Here is a 26,224-nt window from a genome sequence, read left to right as displayed (position 1 = left end):
GCCATTGATGTACATCTACAGATACTCACCTGTCCATTTTTCGAAGTTAATACGACTCTTCTCCAATACCATTTCCTGGAATTTCTTTCGCGCTTCTTTGCGTTCTTTAAAGATATCTCCAGCAGAAATTGGTTTGCCGCAAAGAGTACGCACCTTCTTCAAATATTCTTGACAATTTTCTTCCATAGCTTGAATTTCCTCGAATGAAAGGCAAACAGATATGTGTGGATACTCCAGAGAGAAGATGGGATGCTGAAAGATGTCAATAGATCATTGGGAATCCTTTTTTAATCAGAATACGTGATGAATGTCTTTTTATAATAATTTTCGATAGTTTAGAGACGTGAGCCGATCCTTTGCTTTGGAGCGCCAATTTGAATTGATTACGTATGCGCTTTAATTGTTTTTCACCCATCATGACAGGGTTTCTAAATTTTATAAACCAAGAATTGATTAAGTGCCTACTGCATTAAGGGCGTATCTAAATTACATGGAAGATGTTCGATCCCCATTTATATTTTATAAGATTCTTATTTGGAATATGTTTACTGAGTGAGTTGTGTCATAGGCTTCGCTTCTTATAATTGAGGCGAGAACTTACAGGAAAGAAAATGATCCTTCAATTTATTTTTTTGAAGGATTGAGGGGTCCTAAATCCGCATCCGTCCGAATCAAATGGAAAGCAACTTACAATCTTTTTTTTGGTCCACCGTCCATGCGGACTTAGACCCCTCAATCCTTAAAAATAATATGTACAGCTCTGGCCAAGCTTTACCCATTCATTCGTAGTCATGTTGTGTTCTGTGAATTATATAAAGGAGCATTTAACATCTACGAGCCGCTTCGGTCACGCTGCTCCCAGGGAAGAGGTGAGGTAGCGCCTGACGATTTTCCTCTGCTCTGGTAGGAAACCGTAAAGCCGTCTTCCCCTAATATTTTTGAACCCTCAGTTGTTAATGTGTTCCTTCTAAATTATGGCAGCCTCGGGGTCACAGTATAGTAGGTTACCAACCTAGCTATGAAGTTCAATAGCGGCCTTCATTTCTGGATGAGTTTTGATTCACATAATTGTTTGCTTGGCTATCACAGCGGTTGGGTATCTATGTCTCTCTCATTATCTTACCAACTACCCGAGCTTTTCTTTTCAGAATAGCAACCATTTCAGTCTATGATATTTGGAAAATGAAAAACTCAAATTTCAATTTGGCATAGGAATATCAATTGTATTCGAATATATTCATCTGACTTTCCCCAATTTTATCTTTTTGGAAAAGTTACATGCCATACCTACGTCGTAAAGAGAAAATCCAGCCCCGGGATGAAAATTATGCGGAAAAACTAGGTTTGGTGAAAATTGTACGGACTTCCCTATTTTCCTTTTTCCACTGAAAATTTCATTTCTGATTGTGCCACGTTGATTGATCATCAAGAACATTTCAAGAGATACTAAAATTTCCGTCATAGTTCTATGTGAAGCCCAGGGGAAGCTTCGATAAATATGATATTGTGATTTTGATCGGCTATCTAAATATCAAAGAGGGCTCTGACCATACATTACTCGCGAATGTGATAGGGGATATGATCGTAACAGAAAAACCACTTCTGTGATTTCATCATCATCACTTTCATTAATGACATATTGTTGAAACACCAATCTTGCAATTCGGTTAACTTCCAACGAACACCTAACCAGATCGACCACATTTCTTGCCACATTCCCACAAATTGCTGTGCAATGCCACATTGCCACAATCACGTGGCCGCAGATCAATGCACTGCATCATATGTACAGCACTAACACCAAACTTTATACGCGCAATTATCGTCGATGGTCGAAGATACGCAATGATTTTTCTCCACCATAAAATTTGGAACAATGCACTAGGAGTTGAATCTTCTGCATTCAGTCTTCTTGCAATGCATCGTCTTAGAACTACGTAGCACAGAATTGTGCAGGAATGAACGTTTTAAGGGGAGTTAAGAACCGGTTAATTGTTATGTCCCATGTAGGGATGTATTTTAATTACATCATTTTTCTATTATCTCTCGGTAAGCGATACTCCGTCGGGAAAAGTGCTGCTTTATCTAGAACTTACTGAGTATCAGCAAAAGCCAGCATACAATTTGCACAATAGGGTCAGCCGCAGTTTCACATGTCTATTTGGGTTCGTTTACTATCTTTTGCTTTTGTTTCGCTTAGTTTTCACCAGTCTATTGCTTTAACTTTCCCGCAGTTTGATTACAATTTAGGGATTTACCTTCATTACCAACCGGTATCCGGCGTAGTCTTGCCTTAATAAGAAACTCAGATATCCCGATTTTACGCCGAGGTCTACCAATTTGGTAATCCTAAAAGCTGTCTGACGTCCTGGTCTACCCCATCGTTATATCTGAGGTAGGGTCTGCCCTGTTCTCTTTTTTTATTATAGATATTGCCCTTATAGACTTTCCAGACTGGATTATCATCATCTCTCATATGGATTGAGTGACCCGCTTGCGGCAACCTATCGAGGTGGATTTTATCCACCATCTTTCATAAGATTCTTCGTTATATAGTCTACTGAATCGACCACAAGAAGGGGGGAAGAATTCTTCGAAGGATTCTTCTTCCGAACACGGCTAAGAGTTCGCAATTTTTCTTGCTCTGTGTCTCCGAAGAATACATGAGGACTGCCAAGACGATTGTTTTGTAAGTAAGAGCTTTCACCCTATGGTGAGACGTTTCGGAGCAATGTTTAAAAGTTGAAATAGTCCCTTTTGGCTGCCAACATTCGCGGATTTCATCGTCGCAGCTGTTATCGGTTGTGATTCGACATCAGATAGAGAAATTATCAACGAGCTCGAAATTGTCCCAGTTCCCAATGATGGCCATATTCCGAAAGTGTTCCCCATCACTTGCCGCACAGAGAATATCTGACCTGTTGCTGATTTGCATGGAATGAAGCCTCTTCGGTATGGGCCGATGAGTTTCTGGGCGTATGGGGCTCTTGGGAGATCTTGGGCTGCACATCAATGAAGACAAGACAAAATATATGGTGGCAACGTCAGCACCGAAGACGAATCAACCAACAACATCAAACCGCACTGGTCAAACACAAACACGAACAAGAATAAGGATAGGAGAATACAACTTTGAGACCGTTGACAATTTTTCCTATCTAGGGTCGAAAATCACAACCGATAACAACTACGATGATGAAATCCGCGCACGGTTGTTGTCAGCCAACAGAGCCTATTTCAGCTTACAAAGACTGTTCCGCTCGAAACGTCTCACCATAGGGTCAAAGCTCTTACTGTACAAGACTATGATCTTGCCAGTCCTCATGTATTCCTCGGAAACTTGGGTTCATAGCAAGAAAAATTGCGAACTCTTGGCCGCGTTCGAGAGAAGAATCCTCCGAAGAATTTTTGGCCCACTACATGAGGATGGACGATTCCGTAGCCTACACAATGACGAAATCTATGAGCGATACCATGACCGTCCGGTTGTGGATAAAATCCGGCTCAATAGGTTACGGTGAGCGGGTCACTTAATCCGTATGGATGAAGATGATCCCACCCGGAGAGTCTATAAGCGCAATATCTATGGTAGGAAAAGAAGACGAGGCAGACCCTGCCTAAGATGGAGCGATGGCGTGGGCCAGGACGCCAGACAGCTTTTAGGGATATCGAATTGGTGGACCTCGGCGCAAAACCGGGATGTCTGGAGTTCCTTATTAAGGCAGGCCTAGACCGGATACCGGTTGTTGCGCCGTTGATGATGATGGGGCTATCCGGCCTAGCAACATAGCTGAGAATACACACAGATTTCCTTCTTTGTCTCGACAGGATGAGCATCGAGGTGTATATGGCTTCACCCTGTTAACTTGGTAAGACTTCCTTGCCTGGGGCAATTGCTTCCTGTACTTTTCGAGTTCACAGACCTGCTGGTTCTTCCAGACTTCCTTTTTCTGTCTGTGAAGTTGTTTCTCCACTCGACGGAGCTTGTGATAGGCCACTTCACGTGCGCACGTGCTTTGAGGCATCATCATTGCCTGGAATGTAGCATCGCGTATTATGTCGAGCCGTAAACTTCGTAGCGATTTCAAGAGCACAGTAGAGTCCAAAAAGGTTAATTTCATTGCATCGCCCTAGAACTAGTGACACAGAACAGTGGAGAATTGTAAGTTTCTCAGTAAATGTTGGGGAGAGTTGACGTATATTATTAATAACAGTGCCTGGGGATGATTGATATAAAAGCCCTGTTACCTCTGGGTAACTTTGCCCACCCCCTTTCGTGCTGAGCTCATTGAAGTCTCCTCTTCAACTTGGGATATCAACTACAATCAGCCCAAAACCGATGCAAAGGAATCAACCGCCAATAACGGAACCGGAAAGTAATTTTCGATAAATCTACTTTTATAGGGCAACTCGGATTCCTGAGCTAGTTTTTTTTTAATGTGCTTCCAACGCAGTAAGGTAGTTAGTACTAGATTTTCTCTTGTCGCTTTCTACAGAAAAGAAAGGAGATCAGCATCTTTCATCTAATTGTCCCGCTGCTCTTGTTAAAATAAAGCTTCGAATTCATGTGTGTTTATATTCATTTTAATTTTATGAGCCCTTTCAATCTTCTACCATAACAATTTGGTAGTAGGTAACGTGGGAGCTGTTGGATAATTCAACATGTGCTTAGTGCATAACTCTGACAGATAAAAGTTGAACAAGATCAATGATAACACTTCTTCTGAGGGATAATATGTTTGAATATATAAAATTTATGCTGAATGCATCTAAACTGTGTCAAGGACTGTCGGCCAGATAATTAGCGATCCATTTATTTGGTCTGGGAGCAATCTAAGAATGATGCCCTTATATTGTATATGATTGACCTTTTTGAACGTAATTCTTAGATCAAGGTCCACCAGGGGTGGAATAGGTTAAGACCATTATGGATGTGAATCACCCGGAAACCATGTTGATCGTTGATTGGTTGAACCCAAGTCGTTAATATCAGATGGAGTAATGCTTCACTTGGCGTTGGCTAGAGCTGAAATATTTTGTTTGAGAATTGAGGGATCCTAAGTCCGCATCCACTTGATGTCGGACCGGATCAAATGGAGAGCAGCTGACTTCCTCTTTTTTGTTCCACCGACTCCTGCTGCTCCCTGGGCAGAGGTGAGGCAGCGTGTGACGAGTTGCCTCTGCCCTGGTACAAAACCGTGAAGCTTGTGTGGGCCATTTTATCAAAGGCCTGAAGGCCTTACCACAACATCCAGATCAGGCCTTTTCTAAAATAAAATGGCGCAATAGATCACTACGAGCCGACCCCGTTGGTGAATGGGACAAAGGCTAAACAAAAAGAAAGAAGCTTGGATGTTAAACCCAAATGAGGAGTCCGTAGACCAAAAAAAAATGCTTACCATTTGGTCCGCTCCGACATCAAGTGGAGTCGGGCTTAGGATCCTTCAATCCTCAAAAAGATAGAAAGATTACTAGTCGTCGTACCGCACGAAAAGACTTGTCGAAGAGGGTCTCTAAAGTTCCAGACCTCGAAAGAACCCACAGGTTCTCTAACAGAACAGAAAAGAATCGTCTGGATTGGACTCGATGACATCACTCTGGCACAAAGCAAAATTTGATGAACGTGAATCAAACTTTCAAGTAAGTTTGTACACGAGCATTTACATAATATTAGGGTTCTCTCTTAATTGTTTTAGTTAGGAAACAACAGGTGTGACCTTTATGAGACGCCATGTCGACGAAGAATATCATCCGAGTTTTGTGGTGCTTGCTTTCAAGCAAGGAGGAAGTGGTATTATGCACGCTAGTGGCGTCCGTGAAATGGTCGGCGGTGAAAAAATACACAAGTGTTTTGGAAATTGCCTTGATGCCTTCATTAGCGTGGATTTTTCGATGATAACGTGAATGGAATTGAATTCTAACAAGACAACGCCCACCACCCCAAACCAATGACCGCAATGTGTTTGTTTAGAGACAATTGTATTGTCTTGCTAAACTGGTCTGCTCAGCCCTCAGATCTGCAGCTCAACGAATACTTTTGAAGAATTGTGGGACCCCAAGTTGGGGTTTAAGAATACACTCAAAGTCTTCCAGATTGCGCACTTCGCAATCAGCAGTATACTTAGGAGTTGCTCATCGATGTGCGTAACAAAAGAGGCGCTGACACGGCCTTGAAAGGGATGGTCGCTTGCGTGTTACATCCGGCACTCCTCGCAGGGCCGGAGAGCTGTGAGTCTTCAAGTTCAACATAGACCGCTTATATGACAGTGGAAGAGCTACCTTGCTGATCGGACGCAGATATTCTGAGTAATCCGCCAGAGAATATTGATGAGCGTTGGGCTGCCATAAAAAAGGCTCTTTTCTCGGGTGCTACCCAGGTCATCGGCCGCGACGAGGCCTCATAAGATCTGACTGACTGTGGAATCATGGAAGCAGATTGATGAACGGAAGGCTCTATTGACCACTGCGAGTGGTGGGAGGCGTCATGCGTTCGAACTCCGATAAAGTGTGAAATCCCGAAAAATTCAACGTAGTGCGCATCGTAACATGAGGGAATTTGTTATTGCGCTGGTCAGGGAAGCAGAAGATGCCACAGAACACAATGATTTCAGAAGTGTATACCGCATTACGAAAAGACTTGCATGTGGTCGTAAATCTTTCAATGATCCTGTAAAGGATGTTAACGGTTGACTTCTCATTCATATTGATGAGCAAAACCATGCTGCCTTGGTGTAACAAAAGGTCGGTCTCATATCTCTGTAGTTATCTACGTAAATAATTCTACTCCTTTTAGACAAACAAACATTGATGATCGTGGACTAAATTTGAACCGTGTACGGAGGTGAGGTTGCGAAGCTAATGTTCCAGCCACTTTCTCAGTTCTTGCACAGTCACACCAAAAAGTTACAAGCTGAGTAAATAGCTTCGGTTGTTGAATTAGCCGTCAATCCAGGATGAATATTTTTATCATACGAAATCAATCTACATCTTAGATTTCACATGGAAAACGGAGCTAGTTAAATCTTGTAAGGCAAAATTCGAGAAGTTTATACAGAATTCCCCAGACTCCTTGCTCATATTCGCATTAGCCGGGTACCAGCATGTAGATTTTCGTTTTAAAATGGACAGAGATTTGGCGGCGTCTGTTAGATGGAACCTTCTTCCTTGAGAAAGAAGCATTGTAGTCTCAGTATTCACCATTTGTTCGCACTCATAAGCAAATTTATGTGTACTACTTATAAAACTAACTAAATCATAACTTTCCGTAACTTACCGATGGATTATATGCCCTCAGCAACATCGTATACTTTCCACATTGTAAAATTTGGTCCTCTAGTCCTTGTAGAAACCCAGGTACAGATTCTTTTCGAACATAGTAGGCCTTGTCGAAAAAGTACTTTGTGTTGGCTCGATAATGATCCACAAAGCAAATGAATAGCTCGTTTCGGGGATCGTCCAGCATTCCATGGAAAATCCACTTTTGTAGATATCTGAGGAAATTTTAAATTTAGTTTAAAACGAAGAGTGGACACATCACCACAAATATTACTTGAAATATGCGTAACAACATTGCTTGAGAATATACACCAAAAGCATAATGATGTCTTTTTGCGTTGTGTTTGTAATTTCTTTGTAGAGATATCCAAGGAACTGTGAGCCTACCGGAGGTCGTACATCTACCTCAACTGGAAAAGAATATTTTTTGTGATTTATTCCAAGACCTTATTCACCTTCAAACTCAATTACCGTCCGGATGAATAGCAAAAATATGAGCAAAATATGTTATTTGTTTCATCATTTTCTTCATTCTTCTGTGGAAGTCCAGAAGAGTACGATCCTCGAAGAGAACTACAAATTGCCGAAATTTGATGAGGTACTCCTCGATAGCATTGCAAGTTGCCTAGAAATATACAACAATTGATGAGCATCTTCTGTGCAGAAAAATATAAAAACACTTACTTTGAAAATAAATCCATCAAATAGGAATGGCAGATTTTTCTTCGCCGTCATCAACTGCAATCTTTTGTAGCATGATCCGCATTCGAGGAATGGCAAGACGAATTTCTGCATGACTAGTGGTGAGACATCTGCTATTGTTATGTTCGCTTCCATATGGAATATCATAACTTCATCGCATTTAAACGAATCCGATTGGATACCAATGGTGACATTTTTGAGATCCGCAAGAAATCGATCAAAACGCACAATCTTCGCTTCAAAATTCTGCCCCATTTTGTTCGATCTGGCACCATGCAAGTGGAGAATTGCTTCCACTTCTGAAACAAAGCTTGAGGATAAAGATGCCACGTCCCCTAGAGATTCCCAACTCCAGTTCAATGTTTGTATACTGGCTTTTTGTATTGGCAAGAGGTTGGAAGAAGACGCGACGCTTTTGCAAGTTGTGGATTGGATCTGGGAAATGCAAGATGAATTTCTCTATTTCTACATCTAGCTTCTTGGTAAAATTTACCTTCTTCGTAACATCAGTCCTTACACTTGGTGGCGATGGTGATGTTAGGTTGAAAAATCGATATGATGATGGGTTTATATTTAAGCCACACTTCCATGTTTCTTGGCAATTACTCAACGATATTGCTGACGGTCGCTTTTGTGCGCTAGTCAAAAAACTAAATGTTGAATCAGTTCTTGAAATGGATCTTAATTCATCCGGAAATCTGAACTGAGGTTCATACAAGATGTTCTGATAGTTCTTTAGTAATTGAAAACTTTTGAAAGTTGTAGCCAGAGATGTAGTATTGCTGGGCACCGGAGGATAATGTGAGATCTCGCTGAAGTTTGCATGCAAGGTAAATGGGCCAGGGATGAGCAGATGCATATCCTGAAAAACAAATAATAGATACATCATTAGATACGACTTTAATTCGGCTTAGTTAATGAAAGGTTATGAAAGTGGAGACATGATTTTGAGAATATAACTGTAGGAGCCAACTTATTTTATTGAATTACGAATGATTCTGGAATCTGGAATCATACGAATAATAGGGTAGATTTCATGAAAATAGGGGTAGCATCGACTTCATAGTTACAGGACTTACGGGACTTTGAACGTGGAACTTTGAACATCTGGTAGCAAGATCGGTTATTATACCCTGATATTACCAGTTAAGTGAATCTAGGTTTTACTTGTTTTCCTATATGGACTTTGTTGTTCAGTACATTTCCGCACAAAAATAGCTTGGGATTAGCTCAAAGTATGTATGGAAGAATTGACAATCTGGAAAATTGATGTGGCTTCGTACTTGGAATATGTCATAATAAAAAATCTGAATAACACGTGAATAGTATTGTTTAAGACCATCCCCAAAAAAAACGAGCACAAAAAAAATCACAACAGTTTGGACTGATAAGCGAAAGAATTGTTGCGTAGCCTAGCCACGACCACTACTTACTTACTAGTACAACCAAAAGCTACCGGGAGTCGATTACAAAGTACGACTCGTTGAGGACAAACATTGACGAACACTGGGAGCCATATGTGCAGGAGTGTTTGTTGCTATTCCAGGATAACTTTGATAAGTGTTTGATTAACTTTTTGTAAATTATTTACATTATTACAGTTACGTTCTTCCCAAATAAAAAATGCCTCAGAATCACTGGTGTCGCTGGTCGACGGGTGGCGAGTTCTGGAAGACTTTTCGGAAAGCGACCATAAATACATCGCCCTCGAAATGACTCGACACAAGCTCTCGGCGTGCGCCACCTCAGTGCTCTTCCTGTGCGTCGAACGTCGCGAAACTGAACACAGGGAGATTAGTCAAAACTCTTGGAGCACTGGAGGGCACTCCTGTGGGTGGTGGCGCTGCCGCCGACACCTTCGTAAATTCAGTTATGAATCTGATAACGATAGCCTGCGGAGCTTTAATGCTCAGGAGGCCATCGCGACGTGGTGAGCCTTCTACATACCAGTGGACGGCGGAAATTGCAGAGCTCCGCTTGACACAACGTTTAAACGTTCGGGTGGAGGCATGTACCACAATGACAGAGTACAGATCTGCCATAACGAGACACCGCAGCGCAATAAGCAGGAGTAAAGCTTGCTGTTCGCAGGACCTCGAAATTCTGTAGAAATTCTGTTAAGGCCGAGCAGATGAACCGCTTTGTACGGGCACTATTCCCTGAGCATCCGGTTCGGGCTGATGACAGCGTCGTGAAGGGCGCCAAGGACTGTCCAATTTTCCCTATAAAAGAATTGGAAGGCTCCAGGATCCAGTGGTATCCCGGCAGAGATATACACACTGGTGCGCTAACATCAGCCAGACTTACGCTTGCTTAAATTGGGCATTTTCCCTTCTCGATGGAAGGTCACTTGCGATGGTCAGCAAAGTGAAAGGTGACCCTGAGCTGCCTTTTTCATGTCGACCACTTTGTATGCTTGACCCTGGCGGGAAAGTGTTCGAAGAGCACATTAAAAATAGACTCGCTGAAGCCATACGTGCTGCCGGGGGTTTATCCTATGGCTTTCCGGCTTTCGATTAGGGAGATCACACTCGAGTTATGCAAGCCATGGATGCCGTCCATCGAACGGAGGCACACAGCGGCTGAGCTCTACAGGTGATGCTTCTCATGACGCTTAACGTAAAAAATGAATTTGATTCTGTAAAATAGAAAGACATTCTAGGCACACTATTCAATACTTTCCGCGTGCCGTCCCACCTTTTACGGATATTGAGACTTTATCTGAGGAACTGCTCTTTACTTTATGGGACGCTAGGGAGTCAGGGGGTGATGGAGGTTACGTCGGGGGTAGCACATGGATCCATCCTAGGGCCGGACCTCTAGAAAGTTTCCTATGATACTCTGCTTAGACTCGGCATGCCAGAAAAGTTGCATCTGATCGGTTATGCAAATGATGTTGCGGCACTTGTTGCGAGACATACTGTCGAACAGGCATAAAGCAGACGGCATAATGATGCGATGGATAAGCGGATGGATGCTTGCTCATGGTTTCCTCTTGTACTGGAAAAAAAACCGAAGTAGTCATCCTGACTAAAAAGAGAATCCCGACCCTGCATTCCATGTCGATTGGCGGGTCTATAATCGAGTTAAAATGAATAGTTAGGTACCTTGGACTGATGTTCAACTCAGTCTAGCTGCAACTGTAGTTTCGGCCTTAAGTTGACTAATGGCAAACATTGGGAGTCCTACGTCCAGCAGGTGACGTCTCCAGTTGAGTTCAACGCAGTCTGATTGGCTCTAAGGCGCAGAGTTATGGGCTGATGTTCTTGGCAAGGAAGTATATTGTAAGTGCTCTGCGCAAGTACAGAAACGGAGAGCTTTGCGGGTAGCGTCTATGTACCGCACTGTCTCTAAATCGGCGGTGATGATGATCGCGGGAGTGATTCCCGTTGCCCTTTTTCTAAGAAACGTAAAGCATATACAAACGCAAGGAAGAAGAGCCGTGAAGAATGGCAACGTACACTAAATGAGTTTCAAGTCTCTTGGCAAAATGAGACAAGAGGCAGATTGATTGCGCGGCTCATTGATAACTTAGGTATTGACTGACTACTTCCTTACCCAGCTCATAAGTAGGCGTGAAGATTTTCAGTCTTATCTGTACAAGATTGGCATTTTGCGTGTTTTGCAATGGCGTTGTGGTAGACGCCCATCACACCTTTTTTCTTGTGAAAGGTGGGATGGGAGTCGTCAACAACTTTATTCAAACACAACAAACAGACAACAAAGTAAAACTTCGACTTCAAGAATTCGATCCATGTCTAATTGAAACATGACTCTTCGGTGTCATTGTGATCACGATGATGATCATTGATTTTTCCTGAAATGAATGACGTCAATTTTGTCTGCAGGTAGAGAGAAATGCTTATTTGTAAACCTGTATTTTTTCTTGGAGATGCATACTATTCTTGGTTGAGATGGATATGTACCCTTCTACCATAACTTTCATAGGTTGATAATAACTATGTACTACGTAGATGTTGACTTTCATAGTTGATGCAGTTATTTTACTCCTGCGATCTTCAGGATTGGCGCTTCTAGGTGTGTGAACGCGTGACTCTCGAGAGATTTGACTGCTTTGATTGCGTTTAATGTAGTTGGTTCGATTTTTGACAGATTAAAGTGGTTCACAGACATCTGTTTGTTTCTGCAATGACCATACGATGAAGATAGAATACGTTGTGAGGCGTTTTTCGACAAAAGTTCTCATTTCAGTGAGTGGATTTAAAGAACGGACCGAGCATGGTTTGCCATCAGACTATCGACTTAACACCTTCCCGTCATCAAAGAATTAGTCCGGAAACCTTTGACACATTCACTTCAGGCTAGCTCTTTCATTGTATCGTCTTAGGAAGCATTCAATTCAGGATGGAAGAGTGAGAAAGGAGAAAGGGAAATTATTCCTTCAAAGAACCCTTTGCCATTGTCTTCGAAATCTACCTGGATTTACGGCCATTTTTTAACTTTTCCTCGGGTCTGTTGGACTGCTCTGCTTTTAACGTCTTCTGCCGTCCTGCGCCTTATAATGCACCTAACGCAGACATTTTCAACGTGCCCTTCACGGAGCTCGGACTCTCTTCTAGATTTTATGGTAGTTATAACACAAAACTTCTCTTCTTTCGGTAGTTTTAAGCCTAGGTTAAGGTTATTGCTTTCTCCACCTCGTGATAAGTATAAGTAACTGGAATTTACTCTGTTTATTGTATGTAATAAATAAATAAATAAATAGTTAACCGTTGGCTTTGATTCTATAATCCTGTCGTCGATTGCTATTGGAAGCAACGTCGGGATTTCCACTCTAAGTAAGATGACTATTTTGGTTTTTTTCCCCAGCGAAGGGCTAAAACTATGAGCAGTCATCCATGCGATTACCTAACGCGTCGATATGCCAAGTCTTTGGTTTTTGCAGCAACATATGCCGTAACATCATTTGCATTAACAATCAGGTGCGACTCTTCAGGCATATCACATCTTTACAGAGTACCGTATGAAGTGGTCCCCAGGTCCGGCTTTAAGGTGGATCTGTGTGCTACCCTCGACATGATCTCCATCCTCCTATCGCCCTTCAACATCAAGAAAAGCATTTTACGCTCGACATATAAGAACGTTATGAAAATTAAAGATGTAAATGCATCAGATTTAAAACAGGACGATCTACAATAGAGAAAATATTCTAAGTTAAACAGGTGCCAGAGAACTGGAAACTAAAATTCGATGAACACAAAGTCTTTCTAGATTTTCAACAAGCTAAATGCCTGAATTTGGAATGTCGTCAAACTAATCCGACTTATGAAAATAGCCATGACTGACATCGAATATCTAATCAGAATCCAAAACAACTGACTCAGGCCAAAAACAGAGAAATTATCTCTCTCTCTGTACTAGGACCTCGAATCAGCAGCAAAAAAGTCGATCTGAAGGTCAATGAAGTCAAAATGAAATATGTTGCCCAAACAAGAATGAGGGACAGATAAAATATGACAATGGGGGTTGATTCTTTCGATTACCTTGTTGTGCGATACAATAAAAGTGGAAATGATAAAGAGAAAGGCATGTTCGAGCTCACTTCAAAAGGGTAAATGTTCAGCAAAAACTTGACAGTTAAGCAAGAAGACTAAATACAGGAGGAGCAAATCAAGTGTCTAGAGAGCACGGAATGTCATTACGTATTCGTGTGGTAGCAGCAAGGTAGCTAACTGGCTCGTGGCCCTTGTGGTTCATATATTGGCTCGTCGGTGTGTCCATGGCGTTTAGATGGTTTTCCTGTGTGTGTTTCCCCATTCCATGTGACAAGCCATAAGCAACTGTGTAATGCCACATGTTTGCAGCCAAGTTTTCACATTTCTATGATCTACATCCGCACGTTTGCTTTGAATCAGCAACATGTGTGGTACCGGTCAACGCTCATTGATGTCGCCAAATAGATTTCATTTACATACATTGCATCACATACACGATACTATTACCAGACTTAATATGCGGAATTTTTCTCGCGCATTTACCGTAGAAGTTTGAACATGCGCAATGATTTTTTCCCACCATACAATTTTGAACAATGCACTGGGAGATGAATCTCCTGTGTTTAGTCTTCTTGCAGTGAAGCCTTGTAAGCGGTAGAGAACTAGATCGACGCAGACAACAAATCACTGTTGAGACTTTTTAACTGAAAGATAAGGGTCGATTTGTGTTGTCCCGTCGTTGATGATGACAACACGATTTCCACTTTTGATTCAACACATAGTTTCTTTTGCAGTTTATTACATACTGTCGATGGTCTGTTAGGAAGAAAATCTCTCTTTTGTAAAATTCAGACGATTTGGATGAGAAGAAATCTGTAAATTTGTTTTTTAGAGCGTAAAAAGCGTGTAAAAAAATCCTTTCAATTAATTGTCGAAAATGCAGAACAAGTAAAAATCTAAATGGGTCAGAGGAGTGCAGGGGTTGGACCAATTTCTGCCAACCAAATTCCCCAATTTTTGGGTGAGTGTAACAGAGTGAGACCTATCGCTATCATGTTGAAATATGACGTTATCTCTGTTTTTTATAGATGGAGATTTTTTCTTCAATGCTTCATTAACGCGTTAGTGAATAATCCCTTCAATATCTAACCAAACACTTGCTTTTGACGTTAATGTTTCGTTCTCTAGGGAAGCGGTTCTGCAGTGTTTTTAGGTGATCTTCTTTGTTCATGTGGGAAAGATCGTGGCAAAACCACGAATCAAATATTACACCATAGCCCAGGAACCGGATTCGTCTTTCTATGTTAGTACTATTCACGGTGAACCGCTCTGATAGTTTAGCAATAGATAATTAACTTTGCTTCTCCAATGCCACTAACAATTCGTCCCTTTCAAGCTTCTTTGGCAAAAAAACTTTACAATCTATAAAGGATAAGTGTTGTGGGCATTAATCCATTGATACGGAGTTCAAAATGTTTTTGTTCTATGGCAAAAATGTAAGCCAAGAACAATCCTGAGAAGCATTTAATTCTCAGGATTGTTCTTGGTGATGCAGTTCAGAATACCATGGTGTGCCCTTCTCAATTCCTAGCTCGTCTATTCTCTTGGTTTGTCTTTAACATGCTGAACCAACATTTGAAAGTTAATCGACATTATGACAAGTTCTATTTCTTGACAGTATGTCGAGCATTAGGTGTGGACACGTTCGCCTTTCTTGTAATAGCCCCCTGAAACTGGCACTTTTGAGCAATATATGATTACCATTCACCCTTAAATGGGACATAGCTCGTCGGTTATACCTATGCGCCACTGTTACTGGTTCGCCAAAATGTCTTTCAGTCCTCTTTAAAAGTTCTTGAAAAGTATGCACAGCTCCTCTACTGTTCTGCGTCATGCAGGGCAGCAAACTCGTCGGCCATTCAGGGATAGCGGATTCCACTGGATGACGGGTATCTGACTCGTACGGTAACATGGTTCTCCGATTGTGTTGGATCATAAGGTCCGCCATGCTATTTACATAGTATACTGGCCCATGTAAAAGAGGAGGGTTTGAGGCAACGTACTCTGCAGAATCCTCAGTAAAACAAAAATAAAATGCTGAGATCAGGGAAAAAGATCAATAGAGTATAGTCGGAGTTATTCCACTATGCTAAATTCTACCTGATCTCTTTGGTGACAGGTCCCGCGACAGGCCGACCAAGAAAATGCATACAATGTCGTTACAAACACGCTGATCGGATTGAGTCACAAGACTCGGAGAAATGCTAGGGCGTCCACCTCAGTCGACGCAGCAGGACGGGCCCCGTCCTGTCGAGAAATGGGTAAGGGTTCCTGACGCATGGACGGTGTCAGGACGTAAGCAACTTAGTCTGAACAAAACAAACAAAACAAATACGTGTCTGCACGCTAAATGTTGGTACCCTGACTGGAAAGATCGAGGAACTCGCAAGAGCCCTTCGGAAAAGCGCATTGATATTTGCGCTCTGCAAGAAACCCGATGGTTTGGTGCCAAAAGCTGCGACATTGAACGCGAAGGCGGTAAAAATGACTATAAACTGCTCTATTTTGGTAGCCCACACACTCAACATGGTGTTGGCATTGTCATGTCAGAGGGTTTCCGTGATGACATTAAAGGCTGATGAAGCTCACCATTATATTAGCTGATCGCACTATTCACTTCTGCACCGCGCGCAATGAGGGTGGTGAGCGTATAATCGATTTTGCGGACACCCATGATCTTGTACTTATGAATACATGGTTCATCAAAGGAGTGTCCCATCTCCCTACATTTTATAGTGGGAACAGTAAAACGCAAATCGACTATATTCTCATAAGACGCCGACATTTTACCACTGTCACTGATTGCAAAGCCGTTCCCTATGAGACCATCGCACCTCAACATCGGCCGTTGATTGCCGTCCTCCGAATTAAGCTACCGATAAAACAATGTGAGGAACGCACTGGCCCGCGGCGCATTGAATGGTGGCGATTTCGTGAGAAGAAATGATTTCACTCACACGATTACCGACTATTACGCAAGTGGAAGAATCGTGGAACCAAATGAAAGACACGATTCACAAACGGCCTCTGCAATCTTCGGGGTCACCAAGCCGGGTAAGCGGTACATCAACCGAGATACTTGGCTTTGGAATGATGATGTTGAAATGAAGGTCCATAAAAAGAAATGCCTCTACCACAAATTTCTCAACTATAAAACACCAGCCAATTGGTAAATTTATAAGAATGCCAACCGCGAAGCAAAGAAAGCGGACCATTACAAAAATCTTTACGATAAACTGGACACTCGGGGTAGTGAAAGAGATCTGTATCGACTTGCTAAAAGCCATAACGAACGTACACCAACCGTCGAGCTGCAACGGATAGATGGCAAAAATACTTCGAGCAGATTTCAACTGAAGAATTTGTTCATCCTACACTTCCACAATCATTGCCGACATTTGGACCCGTTCCACCTGTCAGCGCAACTGGTGCTCAGAGGTGGCGGTGAGGAAGATGGGGCGGTAACCCTGTCGGCCAAACCAAAACCAAGTGCCCGAGGAGACCCTCCATAGTGGTGGTACCGGGAGACGCTGTACTCACTTTGTCTTGACGGCTGAGATGCAGTAGGCGAATGCTCCAAAGGCCTAATCAGGGCGATCAGACCCGAGTCTGCACGGGTACTCATCTGAAGTCGCAAATTGGTCACGAAACCTTACCACGGGTACACTGGTACCATGAGAACCGGGATAGCTCCTGGACTCTCATACTTCGGGTCCTAAGAAGACCGTGGGATTAAGTCTTCCAGACAGGTGCTCACGTAAAACTCTCAAGGACTTAACTGTGTGCGCAATTGAAGTCGAGGAGGCAATAAAGCGAATGAAATCGGGGCAAGCCACAGGACCTGACGACATCGCATGTGAGCTCTGGAAAGCGAAGAGCTGTGACCCAACACTGTGACTCAGTTAATTTTTTAATCGGGTTATTCAAGAAGGAAGGACGACGAAAGAACCACTGTTCGAATATGGAAATAGAAAGATAGTCCAGCAGAATGTTAAAATTACCGTCCGATCCGGTTACTTTCCCATACCATGAAGACTTTTGAACGCATTCTTGACAGCCGTATTCGCGAAATCGTTGAAATAACCGTGAATCAAGCCGGATTTGTCAAAAACTGCGGAACTACTGACGCAATACACGCTGCGCGGTTACTCATGGAGAAACACTGTGAGAAACATCGCCCTCTCTACATTGCATTTCTGGATCTAGATAAGACGTTTGACCGTGCGCCACACGAACTCATCTGGTGTGTCATCTTGTGCTCTTTGTGACCGACGTATCAACAAACGTCTCAAATCTAAAATTTACCGCAATGTCGTCCGTCCTGTTGCTCTCTATGGTTCTGAGTGTTGGCCGATTATAAAAGACAATGAACGGCGTCTTGCGGTAATGGAGATGAAGATGTTGCGTTGGACTAGTGGCGTGATACGTTCTGATCACATCCGAAATGAGACATCGCGTTCTGTAAAGTAAAATGGTGTTAAATATCAATCATTATCCTAAACCGGAAAGCAACAAATAGAGCGAAAACTCTGGATATTTATAACTCTGGATATTTATAACTCTGTTCGTTTTCTATGTGCTTTAGAAACAGGAAATTTCTCAGTGAATAATTTATCGCAGGTGTAGTCTCATAACTATTGAAGGTAACATTATTCAATAAGTTTCAATCTGTCTGTTCTCTTGTCAGAGCTAGTCAAAGGTAGTCAGTCTCAATGCTTCTGATTAGCAATTGAATTAACTCTATAAATAAACTGATAACATAACAGGCGTCCATAATCATACTATTGTCAAGCATTTAGAATAGCTTGCATCCATAGTGGCAATAGTTTTCTTTAGTTTGATTCATCCCATACATAAATACAAAAGCTATCAACGTACAAACTCGTTTTGTTCTGGATTGACTTACAACTGACTGACTATTTCGAATGCGATAGACGAATAATGTGTCCGTCTTATCAATTTACTTTATTGATAGGAGTAAGGCTGGATACGAGAAAGTCAATTTATAGCGACCGATTCATCTACATGTACAATATAAGATGAATAACACAACCCATCTATGTGCCTCCATTGCGACCGTTTCTCAATGGAATTTTATTGATATTAGCCTTTGTCACGCATTTCATTTTGCATTTGGTCGCCCATTTCAGTGTGAAAGTCATCATATTTGAAAGTAAGTGTGGTGTTGATCTAGTGTTGCTTCTTTGTATTAGCAAAATGAGTGAGAGTGAAGATGATAAATTGATACTTTGTGTTGGGATGTGTGTTCTAGACATAATTCATGTTTGCGAGCAATATCCTCAAGAAGATACGGATAAAAGGTTATATAATACATTGGAATCATAACAAACTAGGGCACAAGTGTAGACAAGCATTCCGCCTTTTGACAGATGTTTGAGGGGTCACTGGCAACGTGGAGGGAATGCATCTAACAATTGCACTGTCTTACGACAACTCGGAAGCAACTGTGAATTTCTTGGAGTAATTAGTGCCGCCAAGTCATTCCAATATATAAATGATGATTGTCGCGAGAGGGGCATATCAAATGCCAATTGTCCCCAAGTTGAAAAGAATCCACCATTCTCGTCGGTTATCTTGAACTTGGAGACACATTCGCGTACAATCATACATTGCAACGATAACTTTCCTATATTGCGATATGATGACTTTAAAAGGGTCAACCTGGATAAGTACAAATGGATTCATTTCGAGGTAAATTGTTCCAGTTGCAGGAATGGCTATGAAATCAATGGAATGTATTTTTAGGGAAGGAATCCAGACGAAACCACTCGGATGATTGAACGGATCATAGATTATAATAGAGAGACTAAAAGCTCGATCAAAATTTCAATGGAGCTTGAAAAAATGAAGGAAGAGTTACTGGTTCTTGCCAATGCCGTTGATTATGTATTCCTTGGAAAGGATATCTCAATGCATTTGGGCTGGAAAAAGGCTAAAGAGGCTGTGCATCAATTAAGGAATCGTATAGATAATAAAAGGTACTAATATTCCAGCTCATACGAATCTTTGCAAATATTTATATTTTAACCAAGCATATAAAAACTAAGCATATTGGTTCTGAGCTAGTATTCGGAATATACAAAAGTGTAGATAGCCTTAATGGAAAATTTTGCTGATTAGATTATACTTCCACGACGCTGACAAAATTTGCCTCTTCTGATAGAGAGATAGAAAAAAAAATTGCGGATATTTTTTGATTCAATAATCACCAGATTTAAGATGAATATTTCGCTCATTTCAGATGCATAATAATTTGCACTTGGGGTGCCGAGGGCTGCACAATTCTAGATGAAAAAGACCATTTCGAGCACGTTCCAGCATATCCACCGGAGAAAATTGTCGATACATTGGGCGCTGGAGACACATTTTGTGCAGCAGTTATCCACTTTCTAAGTAAAGGAAGGACGGTCAGGGATTCCGTGGAATTAGGCAACAAAGTTGCTGGATTCAAATTGAGTGCATTCGGTTATGATCACATTGGAAAGTTTGTAGAGAAATGATTGTAGAATGAACTGAGTAGTGACTGTAGAGAATATAATTTAATAAAAACAGACATTCCACGGGATTTATTTTTTAAAATTATGTTGAAAAAATCAAAGTCAGCTTGTTTTACGTATAAATGCGATATGCTAGACAAGATCGTAATATGCGACGGCGTCGTTACTGTTCAGATTAAAAGCCTTTGACAGTGGTTGCCCTTTAAAAATTCAACCTTTTGTTTTGCAATTGTCCAATGAATTTGTTCCCTCCCCTTAGACACGGAATGTTTTTCCACCTTCCTATGCTCCTACGTTCATTGTTTGAGATGGTCAGAAAAAGAATAGTAAAATGGGATTACCAAACCCATGAACACGGATTTTTATAGTCACAACCATAGTAATGCCTTTCTTAAGACTTAGTCCAATATATGGTAAATTTGCCAATGGTATTTATATAAATTCTGATCTCAAGTCCACATAGGGAGTCGCAGCACCAAGTCCTCGGACCTTTGCTAGGCCCATTGTATTGAGAATCTGAGGATATTCTCCAGTGTCAGCGAATGTGTAGACTCTTCTTTGAAGGAAACCTTAGCAAGGTGTCTTCGTCTGAGGTCTTCTCGCATTGGCTGCATATGACTGAGACCACCGTTCCGATTTTTTCCATGTAGTAGTTTAAGGGGCAGTATACCGTTAAAAGTCCTATTAGGGTTTTCATGTCCAACTTCTTAAGGGACAACAAAAATAACACGACTCCAAGTTCCTTCATAAAGATTTTCGCCTGCCGGCAGAATTTCAAATCACTCCATTCGGCTGCGTGAATCCTTGCCACTCTTGCTGGATCCCAAAAGCTGGTTCTAGCCCCACCATTGTGGATTCAGAACCTTGACGGGCCAGTCTGTCAGCTTCACATTACCAACGATGTTTGAGTACCCGGCACTCACATCAGGAATGTTTCGTTCAGTCGGCCAAGTTGGCCACCAGACGATGCTCGCATACATCAAAATGGGTTTTATTATGGATGTATACATTCAATGAATCCGTTTTGGTGAAAATCCCCACTTCTTACCTACCGCAGTCCTACACCACCAGAGTAATCTGCAGAATTTTTGGTATTGTTCCTGGATATGGTGCTTGCATGTTAACTTGCAGTTGGGATGTGTTCCTAAATATGTGACTGTTTGTACCAGCTAGACTCCCGCCCCTGCTATAGTGGGTAGCGTGTAGCTACTTCCTAGTGAATATAACTAGTCCAGTCTTACTAGCGTTCACCGTAAGTCCACTATGGAGGTACCAACTGTGGATTACATGCAATGTTGTATTCTGGCGGGCACATACTGTGTCCACAAATTTGCCGATAATTATTACGGTTAGATCGTCCGCAAATGCTCGAAGATCTTTGTGCCCTCCATTGTGTCTATTACCAGGAGTGATTAACAGTGGATCGATTCCACGCTATCTTGTCGTGTTACAAGTCGGAACGAATGAAGCATGATTGAAGCCATTTTCGATGTCCATATATGCGCCTAGGACGTATTCTTTATCGGAAATTACCTTCTCAATTTTCGCCGTAAGTTGATCGAGTGCTGTCTCCGTGGATTTGGCTTTCTTGTAGGCATGTTGCCTACAGTGAAGTGTTCACTTAGGGATATATGTATCCGTTATGATCCGATCGACTACTGTGAGACTTGTCTGATTATTACTGTAACGTCAATCTTTACGTATCTTATCATCAAGCGACCGTTGGTAAGTGAGTCGGCAAAACTGAATTACTTGCTGACGGAGCTCACTTTAGGCGATCGCTCCCCGAGCCAACTGCTACGTGAAATGAAGCAGTTGGGTGGGAATAAGGTTGGTGGTGTGCTTTTGAAGTCGTTGTGGTTGCAACGACTTCCGGAAAGCACTTAGACCATCGGCTAGTGCGGAATACGGATCGTCGGAGGCGCTGACAAAATCCACGAGGTGCACGCATGTAAAAATATATATCAGCCCTGCTCGTTCACGACTTCAAAAGACTAAACTCGTTGGGAGCTCCTGCCGCTTAACAATTTTCGATCCTTTGAGTAAGCGCTATTACCTGATCGACACAAGCGCAGACGTCTCAGTTCTCCCGGTATCGCGGAATCACAAACTGATTCCTCATCAACTCAAACTAGCGGCGGCAAATTCTTCAACCATATATACTTACGGCTACAGGCAAGTTGATGTAAGTCTGGGATTTCGACGAACGTTCTCATGGCATTTCGTAGTAGGGGACATCAGTAGTCCCATATTAGGCGCAGACTTTCTAAGCCACTATGACTTACTAGTGGATCTGTCAAATAGGGGTCTTATAGATCCTGCAAGTTACAGGTTCGCTCAGGTCTTCAGGAAAACTTGCCAACTGCTCTACTATCAGTCTTTCGATCATTTTTGAAGAGGTAGCCGACCCTCGCATTCGTGCGCTTCTTCAAAAATACAGCAACATAACTACCGAAAGTAGTCCGTCACAACTAGCTGAGCATGATGTACAGCACCACATTCGCACTACTGGCTCTTATATTTTCTCGAAGGTGCTTCCATTGCCACCCTAGAAACTCGCTGTTGCTAAGAAAGAATTTGACACACACAAGGTATTTGCAGACCATCATATAGCTACTGGTTTTCTCCACTACATATGGTTTCAAAGTCCAAAGGCGAATGGAGACCATGTGGCGAATACAGACGTCTGAATGCTCAGACCGTTCGAGACTGCTATCCTATACCACTCATCCACGACTTCGCGCATAACCTCGCTAATTGCCGTGTTTTCACGACCTTGAACTTAGCCAAGGCGTACCATCAAATCCCTGTAGCCCCAGTAGATATTCCGGAAACGGCAATATGCACCCCCTTCGGACTTTTCGAGTTCATACGGATGCCTTTTTTCTGTGCAATGTGGCGCAAACTTTTCAGAGGTTCAACCACTCTGTCCTGAGAAACCTTAATATTTGTTTCGTGTACTTGGATGATATTTTCATCGCCTCTTCTTCTGAGTCTGAGCATTCGGAAAATCTCGAATGCATTTTTCAACGTCTCCTAGAGTAGATAGAGATAGTCTTGTACTTAACGTTGGAAAGTGCAAATTCGTTCAACACATGATCACATGATTTCCCTTGAGGGAATCCAACCGGATCCAGACAAGGTTCAGGCCATCATAGACTTTTCACAATCTAAGACGGTTAAGGATCTGCGACGATTTTGGGCATGCTAAACTTCTATCGTCGTCTTTTGCTCAAAGCCGCCCAACATCAAGTGTTGCAATACTTGTCTGGACCCAAGAGTAACGACTCACGCATGACTACGTGATCTACAGAGGCCGCCCAGGCTTTTGAGCTAGCCAAACGACAACTGCCTGACGCTACGCTCCTATCATTTCCTCAAACAGATGCACCCCTAGCTGTATTCGTCGATGCCTCAGACTTCGCGGTAGGTGCTGCCCTTCACCAAAACGTGAACCAAATCTGGCAGCTATTGAGCTTCTTTTTTTCTAGCTCCACAGAACTATAGCACCTATGATTGTGAGCTATTAGCCGCGTACATGGCAATAAAGTACTTCCGATACTCCCAAGAAGGCAGACCGTTCAGTGCTCACGGACCATAAGCTTCTTACCTTCGCGTTTAAGCAGAAGCCCGACAGCCCTTACCAACTTCGGCACCTGAGTTTCATAAGCCAGTTTACTTCGGACATCCAACATGTGTCCGGCAAGGATAATGTAGTTGCAGATGCTTTGTCACGCGTTTTAGAGGTTAAAATCCCTATCACGGTCGATTTTTCGGCAATCGCCGAGGCACAGAAAGATGACGCAGTGTTTTCGAGTCTCAGGGACAACTCCAAATACAAATTTCGAGAGTTTCCCCTTTTCGACTCAACCTGCGAAATAGTCTGCGAGACCTCTGAAAAGGGACCTAGGCCATATATTTCGACCGCTTTTCGCAAGGATGTCCTCCATGCAATACACAATCTTTTGCATCCAGGCATTCGGACAACGAATCGGCTTGTCACTAGTAGATATTTTTGGCCATCAATGAATAAGGATGTTAAATCCTGGGCCAGACAGTGCACCGCGTGCCAGAAGCGTAAAGCCACCAAGCACATACAGAAAGAGGTAGGCTAATCGTTTTCACACGATCCACATCGACATTATCGGCCCTTCGTGCATGGGTTTAAGTATTGCCTTACAATCATCGATAGGTTCACGCGGTGGCCTAACACAATACCTCTACCGCCGATATTTCCGCACAATCGTGCGCAGAGGCCCTTTGTCGTGAATGGATCCCACGATTTGGAGTTCCGGCCGAAGTCATTACTGAGCAGGGAATGTAGTTCGTGTCTACCCTGTTCTCGAAATTGGGCAAACTCCTGGGTTTCAAACGCCACCGAACGACTGCGTACCACCCGCAAGAACGTCTCTGTGTCCAGGTTTCAGGGAGGAGTGCACGGCGCGTGAGATTTGATCTGCGCCTCTAAAGTTGGCGGACCAGGAGTCGGGTTTGCCATTTAAGCACGGTGTCAGTTAGGGGTGGGGTAGTGTGGAGGCACAGGCTAATTAACACGAATTCGTCCGGGCTTTAATTTCCGCAACAATTTCTCTGACACGATGTTGACTTGTGACCCGGAATCTAAGATCAGTCGACAGTTGACCATCCGATCTCTTTACGATAACTAACGCTGTTGCTGCTAACCGCCGGTAATGTGAAGACGTTTGCCGCCTTTGAAAGGTTTTTGACTTGAGACAAGATCCCGCGTTTGGTCGTTATATAATGTTTCTTCCCGGGGCTTAAAATGGACTAGTGTGTTGTGTTTCCTAGAGCACTCCGTGCATCCCTTCGAAGATCATGATGATGTAAAATGACCACTTTTCAAACACTTGATGTTGAGCTTGTGTTTGCGAAGATGCTGGAAACGACGGTTGCTGACGGTAGTAACTGACATCGTTTTCTTGGCAGCTTCTTCTTTCTGTCCTGTGCTTTGGTATTCCTGACACCCAGCGCTTCCAGCGTCTGAAAACAAGTTCTAAAAATTGCAGAAACTGAATGATGAATGAACCGGTAAAGTTGTGAAAAGATAGACTAAGTGATCGGTTCTAGATTTTCGTTTCTCATAAGGAACCAGCCTCACGAAGTACATCTAGAGTTCATCAAGCCTGCCCCAGTTAATAGAAATTCATTTCATATTTTATGTCGTAGGTTATGAAACCACTCTAAAGAGAGTCCTGGCTTGCTTAGATATTTTGGGATGCTAGAGGCGGAATCCTGGGTGGCGTAGATATTTGTTGTACAAAGGGTTGAACTAAGTGAACTTATACCCGATTATTGTGGAGTTTCTTGCACTGGTTGAGCCGTTCTTGTGAACATTCCTTCATAGTATCAACAACGTCCTAATTCTTGAAAAATGCACAATTGAAAAGTTAGATTAAAATTACACTCACCGCCTCACCATCGTCGTCCGCCGGCCGATTTGCATCGCCCACTGCATTCAAAAACGTTAAAATCGCCTTGGCGGTCTCCGTCCTGAAGTACGGTTCCTCTTGGATAAAATTCAGGCAATTGCCAAACTCCACGCATGCCGCCTGCCGTTCCGCATTGAACCTGGATCCGATTTGCAATTCAAACTTCTTCACGTCCAGCTCCCGAAGTGGGTCTACGTCATCCTCATTGACCTCCACCCGTTTTTGGGATTTCTTCAACAGGATCTCATAGGCCTTCGCCTTCAGCCGCCGTGCAGATGTTTCGGTCCTCGCCTCATTCGGGGTACATTCACGGATCAACGACTCGCATAGTGTGCCGACCAGCGCGTAAACACTTGCTGCATTGTCGTCGGGCATTATTTCACGGACTTGGTTGCACTGGGCTTCGATAAATGCTTAAGAAAATAATAAAACAACATTTTACAAAGGTGTTTGACACCAATCAAAAGCTGCGCATTCGTTTTATTCGGAGTATTTTTGAGTCATGGATGTAATTCGGAATTTCGGAGTTGGGCTGGCAGCTGACAGCTGAGATGTCATCGTAAGCGAGATTTTCTCGGGAGAAAATTTAGTGTTTGTTTGGTAAATATATCGTGTTTCGGGAACTCTTCTTGATCTTCTGCTTGCTAGAGGGTTAATTTGTCAATTCGGTGCAATCTTCACTATTTTGAACCCGTACTTTTGAGATAATCGGTAATTTTAAAGAACATAAACAAAACCAGCTGTTCGAAAAATTGCAAAGTTT

General features: G+C 42.5%; 2 protein-coding genes across 2 annotated transcripts in view; one reads left to right on the top strand and one right to left on the bottom strand.

Moving 5' to 3' along the window:
• The window catches only part of LOC119653421 (gamma-tubulin complex component 6), a 29,118-nt gene extending 2,903 nt beyond the window's left edge, over nt 1-26,215 (bottom strand). Inside the window, exons 1-7 of the mRNA XM_038057998.1 lie at nt 25,441-26,215; nt 8,471-8,839; nt 7,960-8,412; nt 7,747-7,900; nt 7,550-7,685; nt 7,274-7,490; nt 30-252 (exon numbers count right to left, since the gene is read on the bottom strand). Of these exons, the coding sequence (XP_037913926.1) occupies nt 30-252; nt 7,274-7,490; nt 7,550-7,685; nt 7,747-7,900; nt 7,960-8,412; nt 8,471-8,839; nt 25,441-25,836 (1,948 nt within the window). The 5' untranslated portion in view covers nt 25,837-26,215. The remainder of the gene's footprint in view (nt 1-29; nt 253-7,273; nt 7,491-7,549; nt 7,686-7,746; nt 7,901-7,959; nt 8,413-8,470; nt 8,840-25,440) is intronic.
• Nucleotides 18,441-20,079, top strand: LOC119653422 (ketohexokinase-like). The gene is made up of 4 exons (XM_038057999.1): nt 18,441-18,814; nt 18,884-19,205; nt 19,260-19,492; nt 19,756-20,079. Exons 1-4 carry the CDS (start codon nt 18,711-18,713, stop codon nt 20,012-20,014), a joined length of 918 nt encoding a protein of 305 aa, XP_037913927.1. The 5' UTR covers nt 18,441-18,710; the 3' UTR covers nt 20,015-20,079.
• Nucleotides 26,216-26,224: the final 9 nt, after the last annotated feature.

Source organism: Hermetia illucens, chromosome 4 (assembly GCF_905115235.1).
Source record: "Hermetia illucens chromosome 4, iHerIll2.2.curated.20191125, whole genome shotgun sequence".
Classification (NCBI taxonomy): Eukaryota; Metazoa; Arthropoda; class Insecta; order Diptera; family Stratiomyidae; genus Hermetia; species Hermetia illucens.
Note: the sequence above shows the minus strand (reverse complement) of the source record. Positions and strands in the feature narration are given on the sequence as shown.

What these genes read in the sequence shown, in the direction of transcription:
- LOC119653422 (XM_038057999.1), top strand. Translation starts at nt 18,711, where the DNA reads ATGAGTGAGAGTGAAGATGATAAATTGATACTTTGTGTTGGGATGTGT. An exon ending in CAAGAAGATACGGATAAAAG is followed by an intron (nt 18,815 to 18,883) that starts GTTATATAATAC and finishes GCCTTTTGACAG; the next exon opens with ATGTTTGAGGGGTCACTGGC. An exon ending in ACAAATGGATTCATTTCGAG is followed by an intron (nt 19,206 to 19,259) that starts GTAAATTGTTCC and finishes ATGTATTTTTAG; the next exon opens with GGAAGGAATCCAGACGAAAC.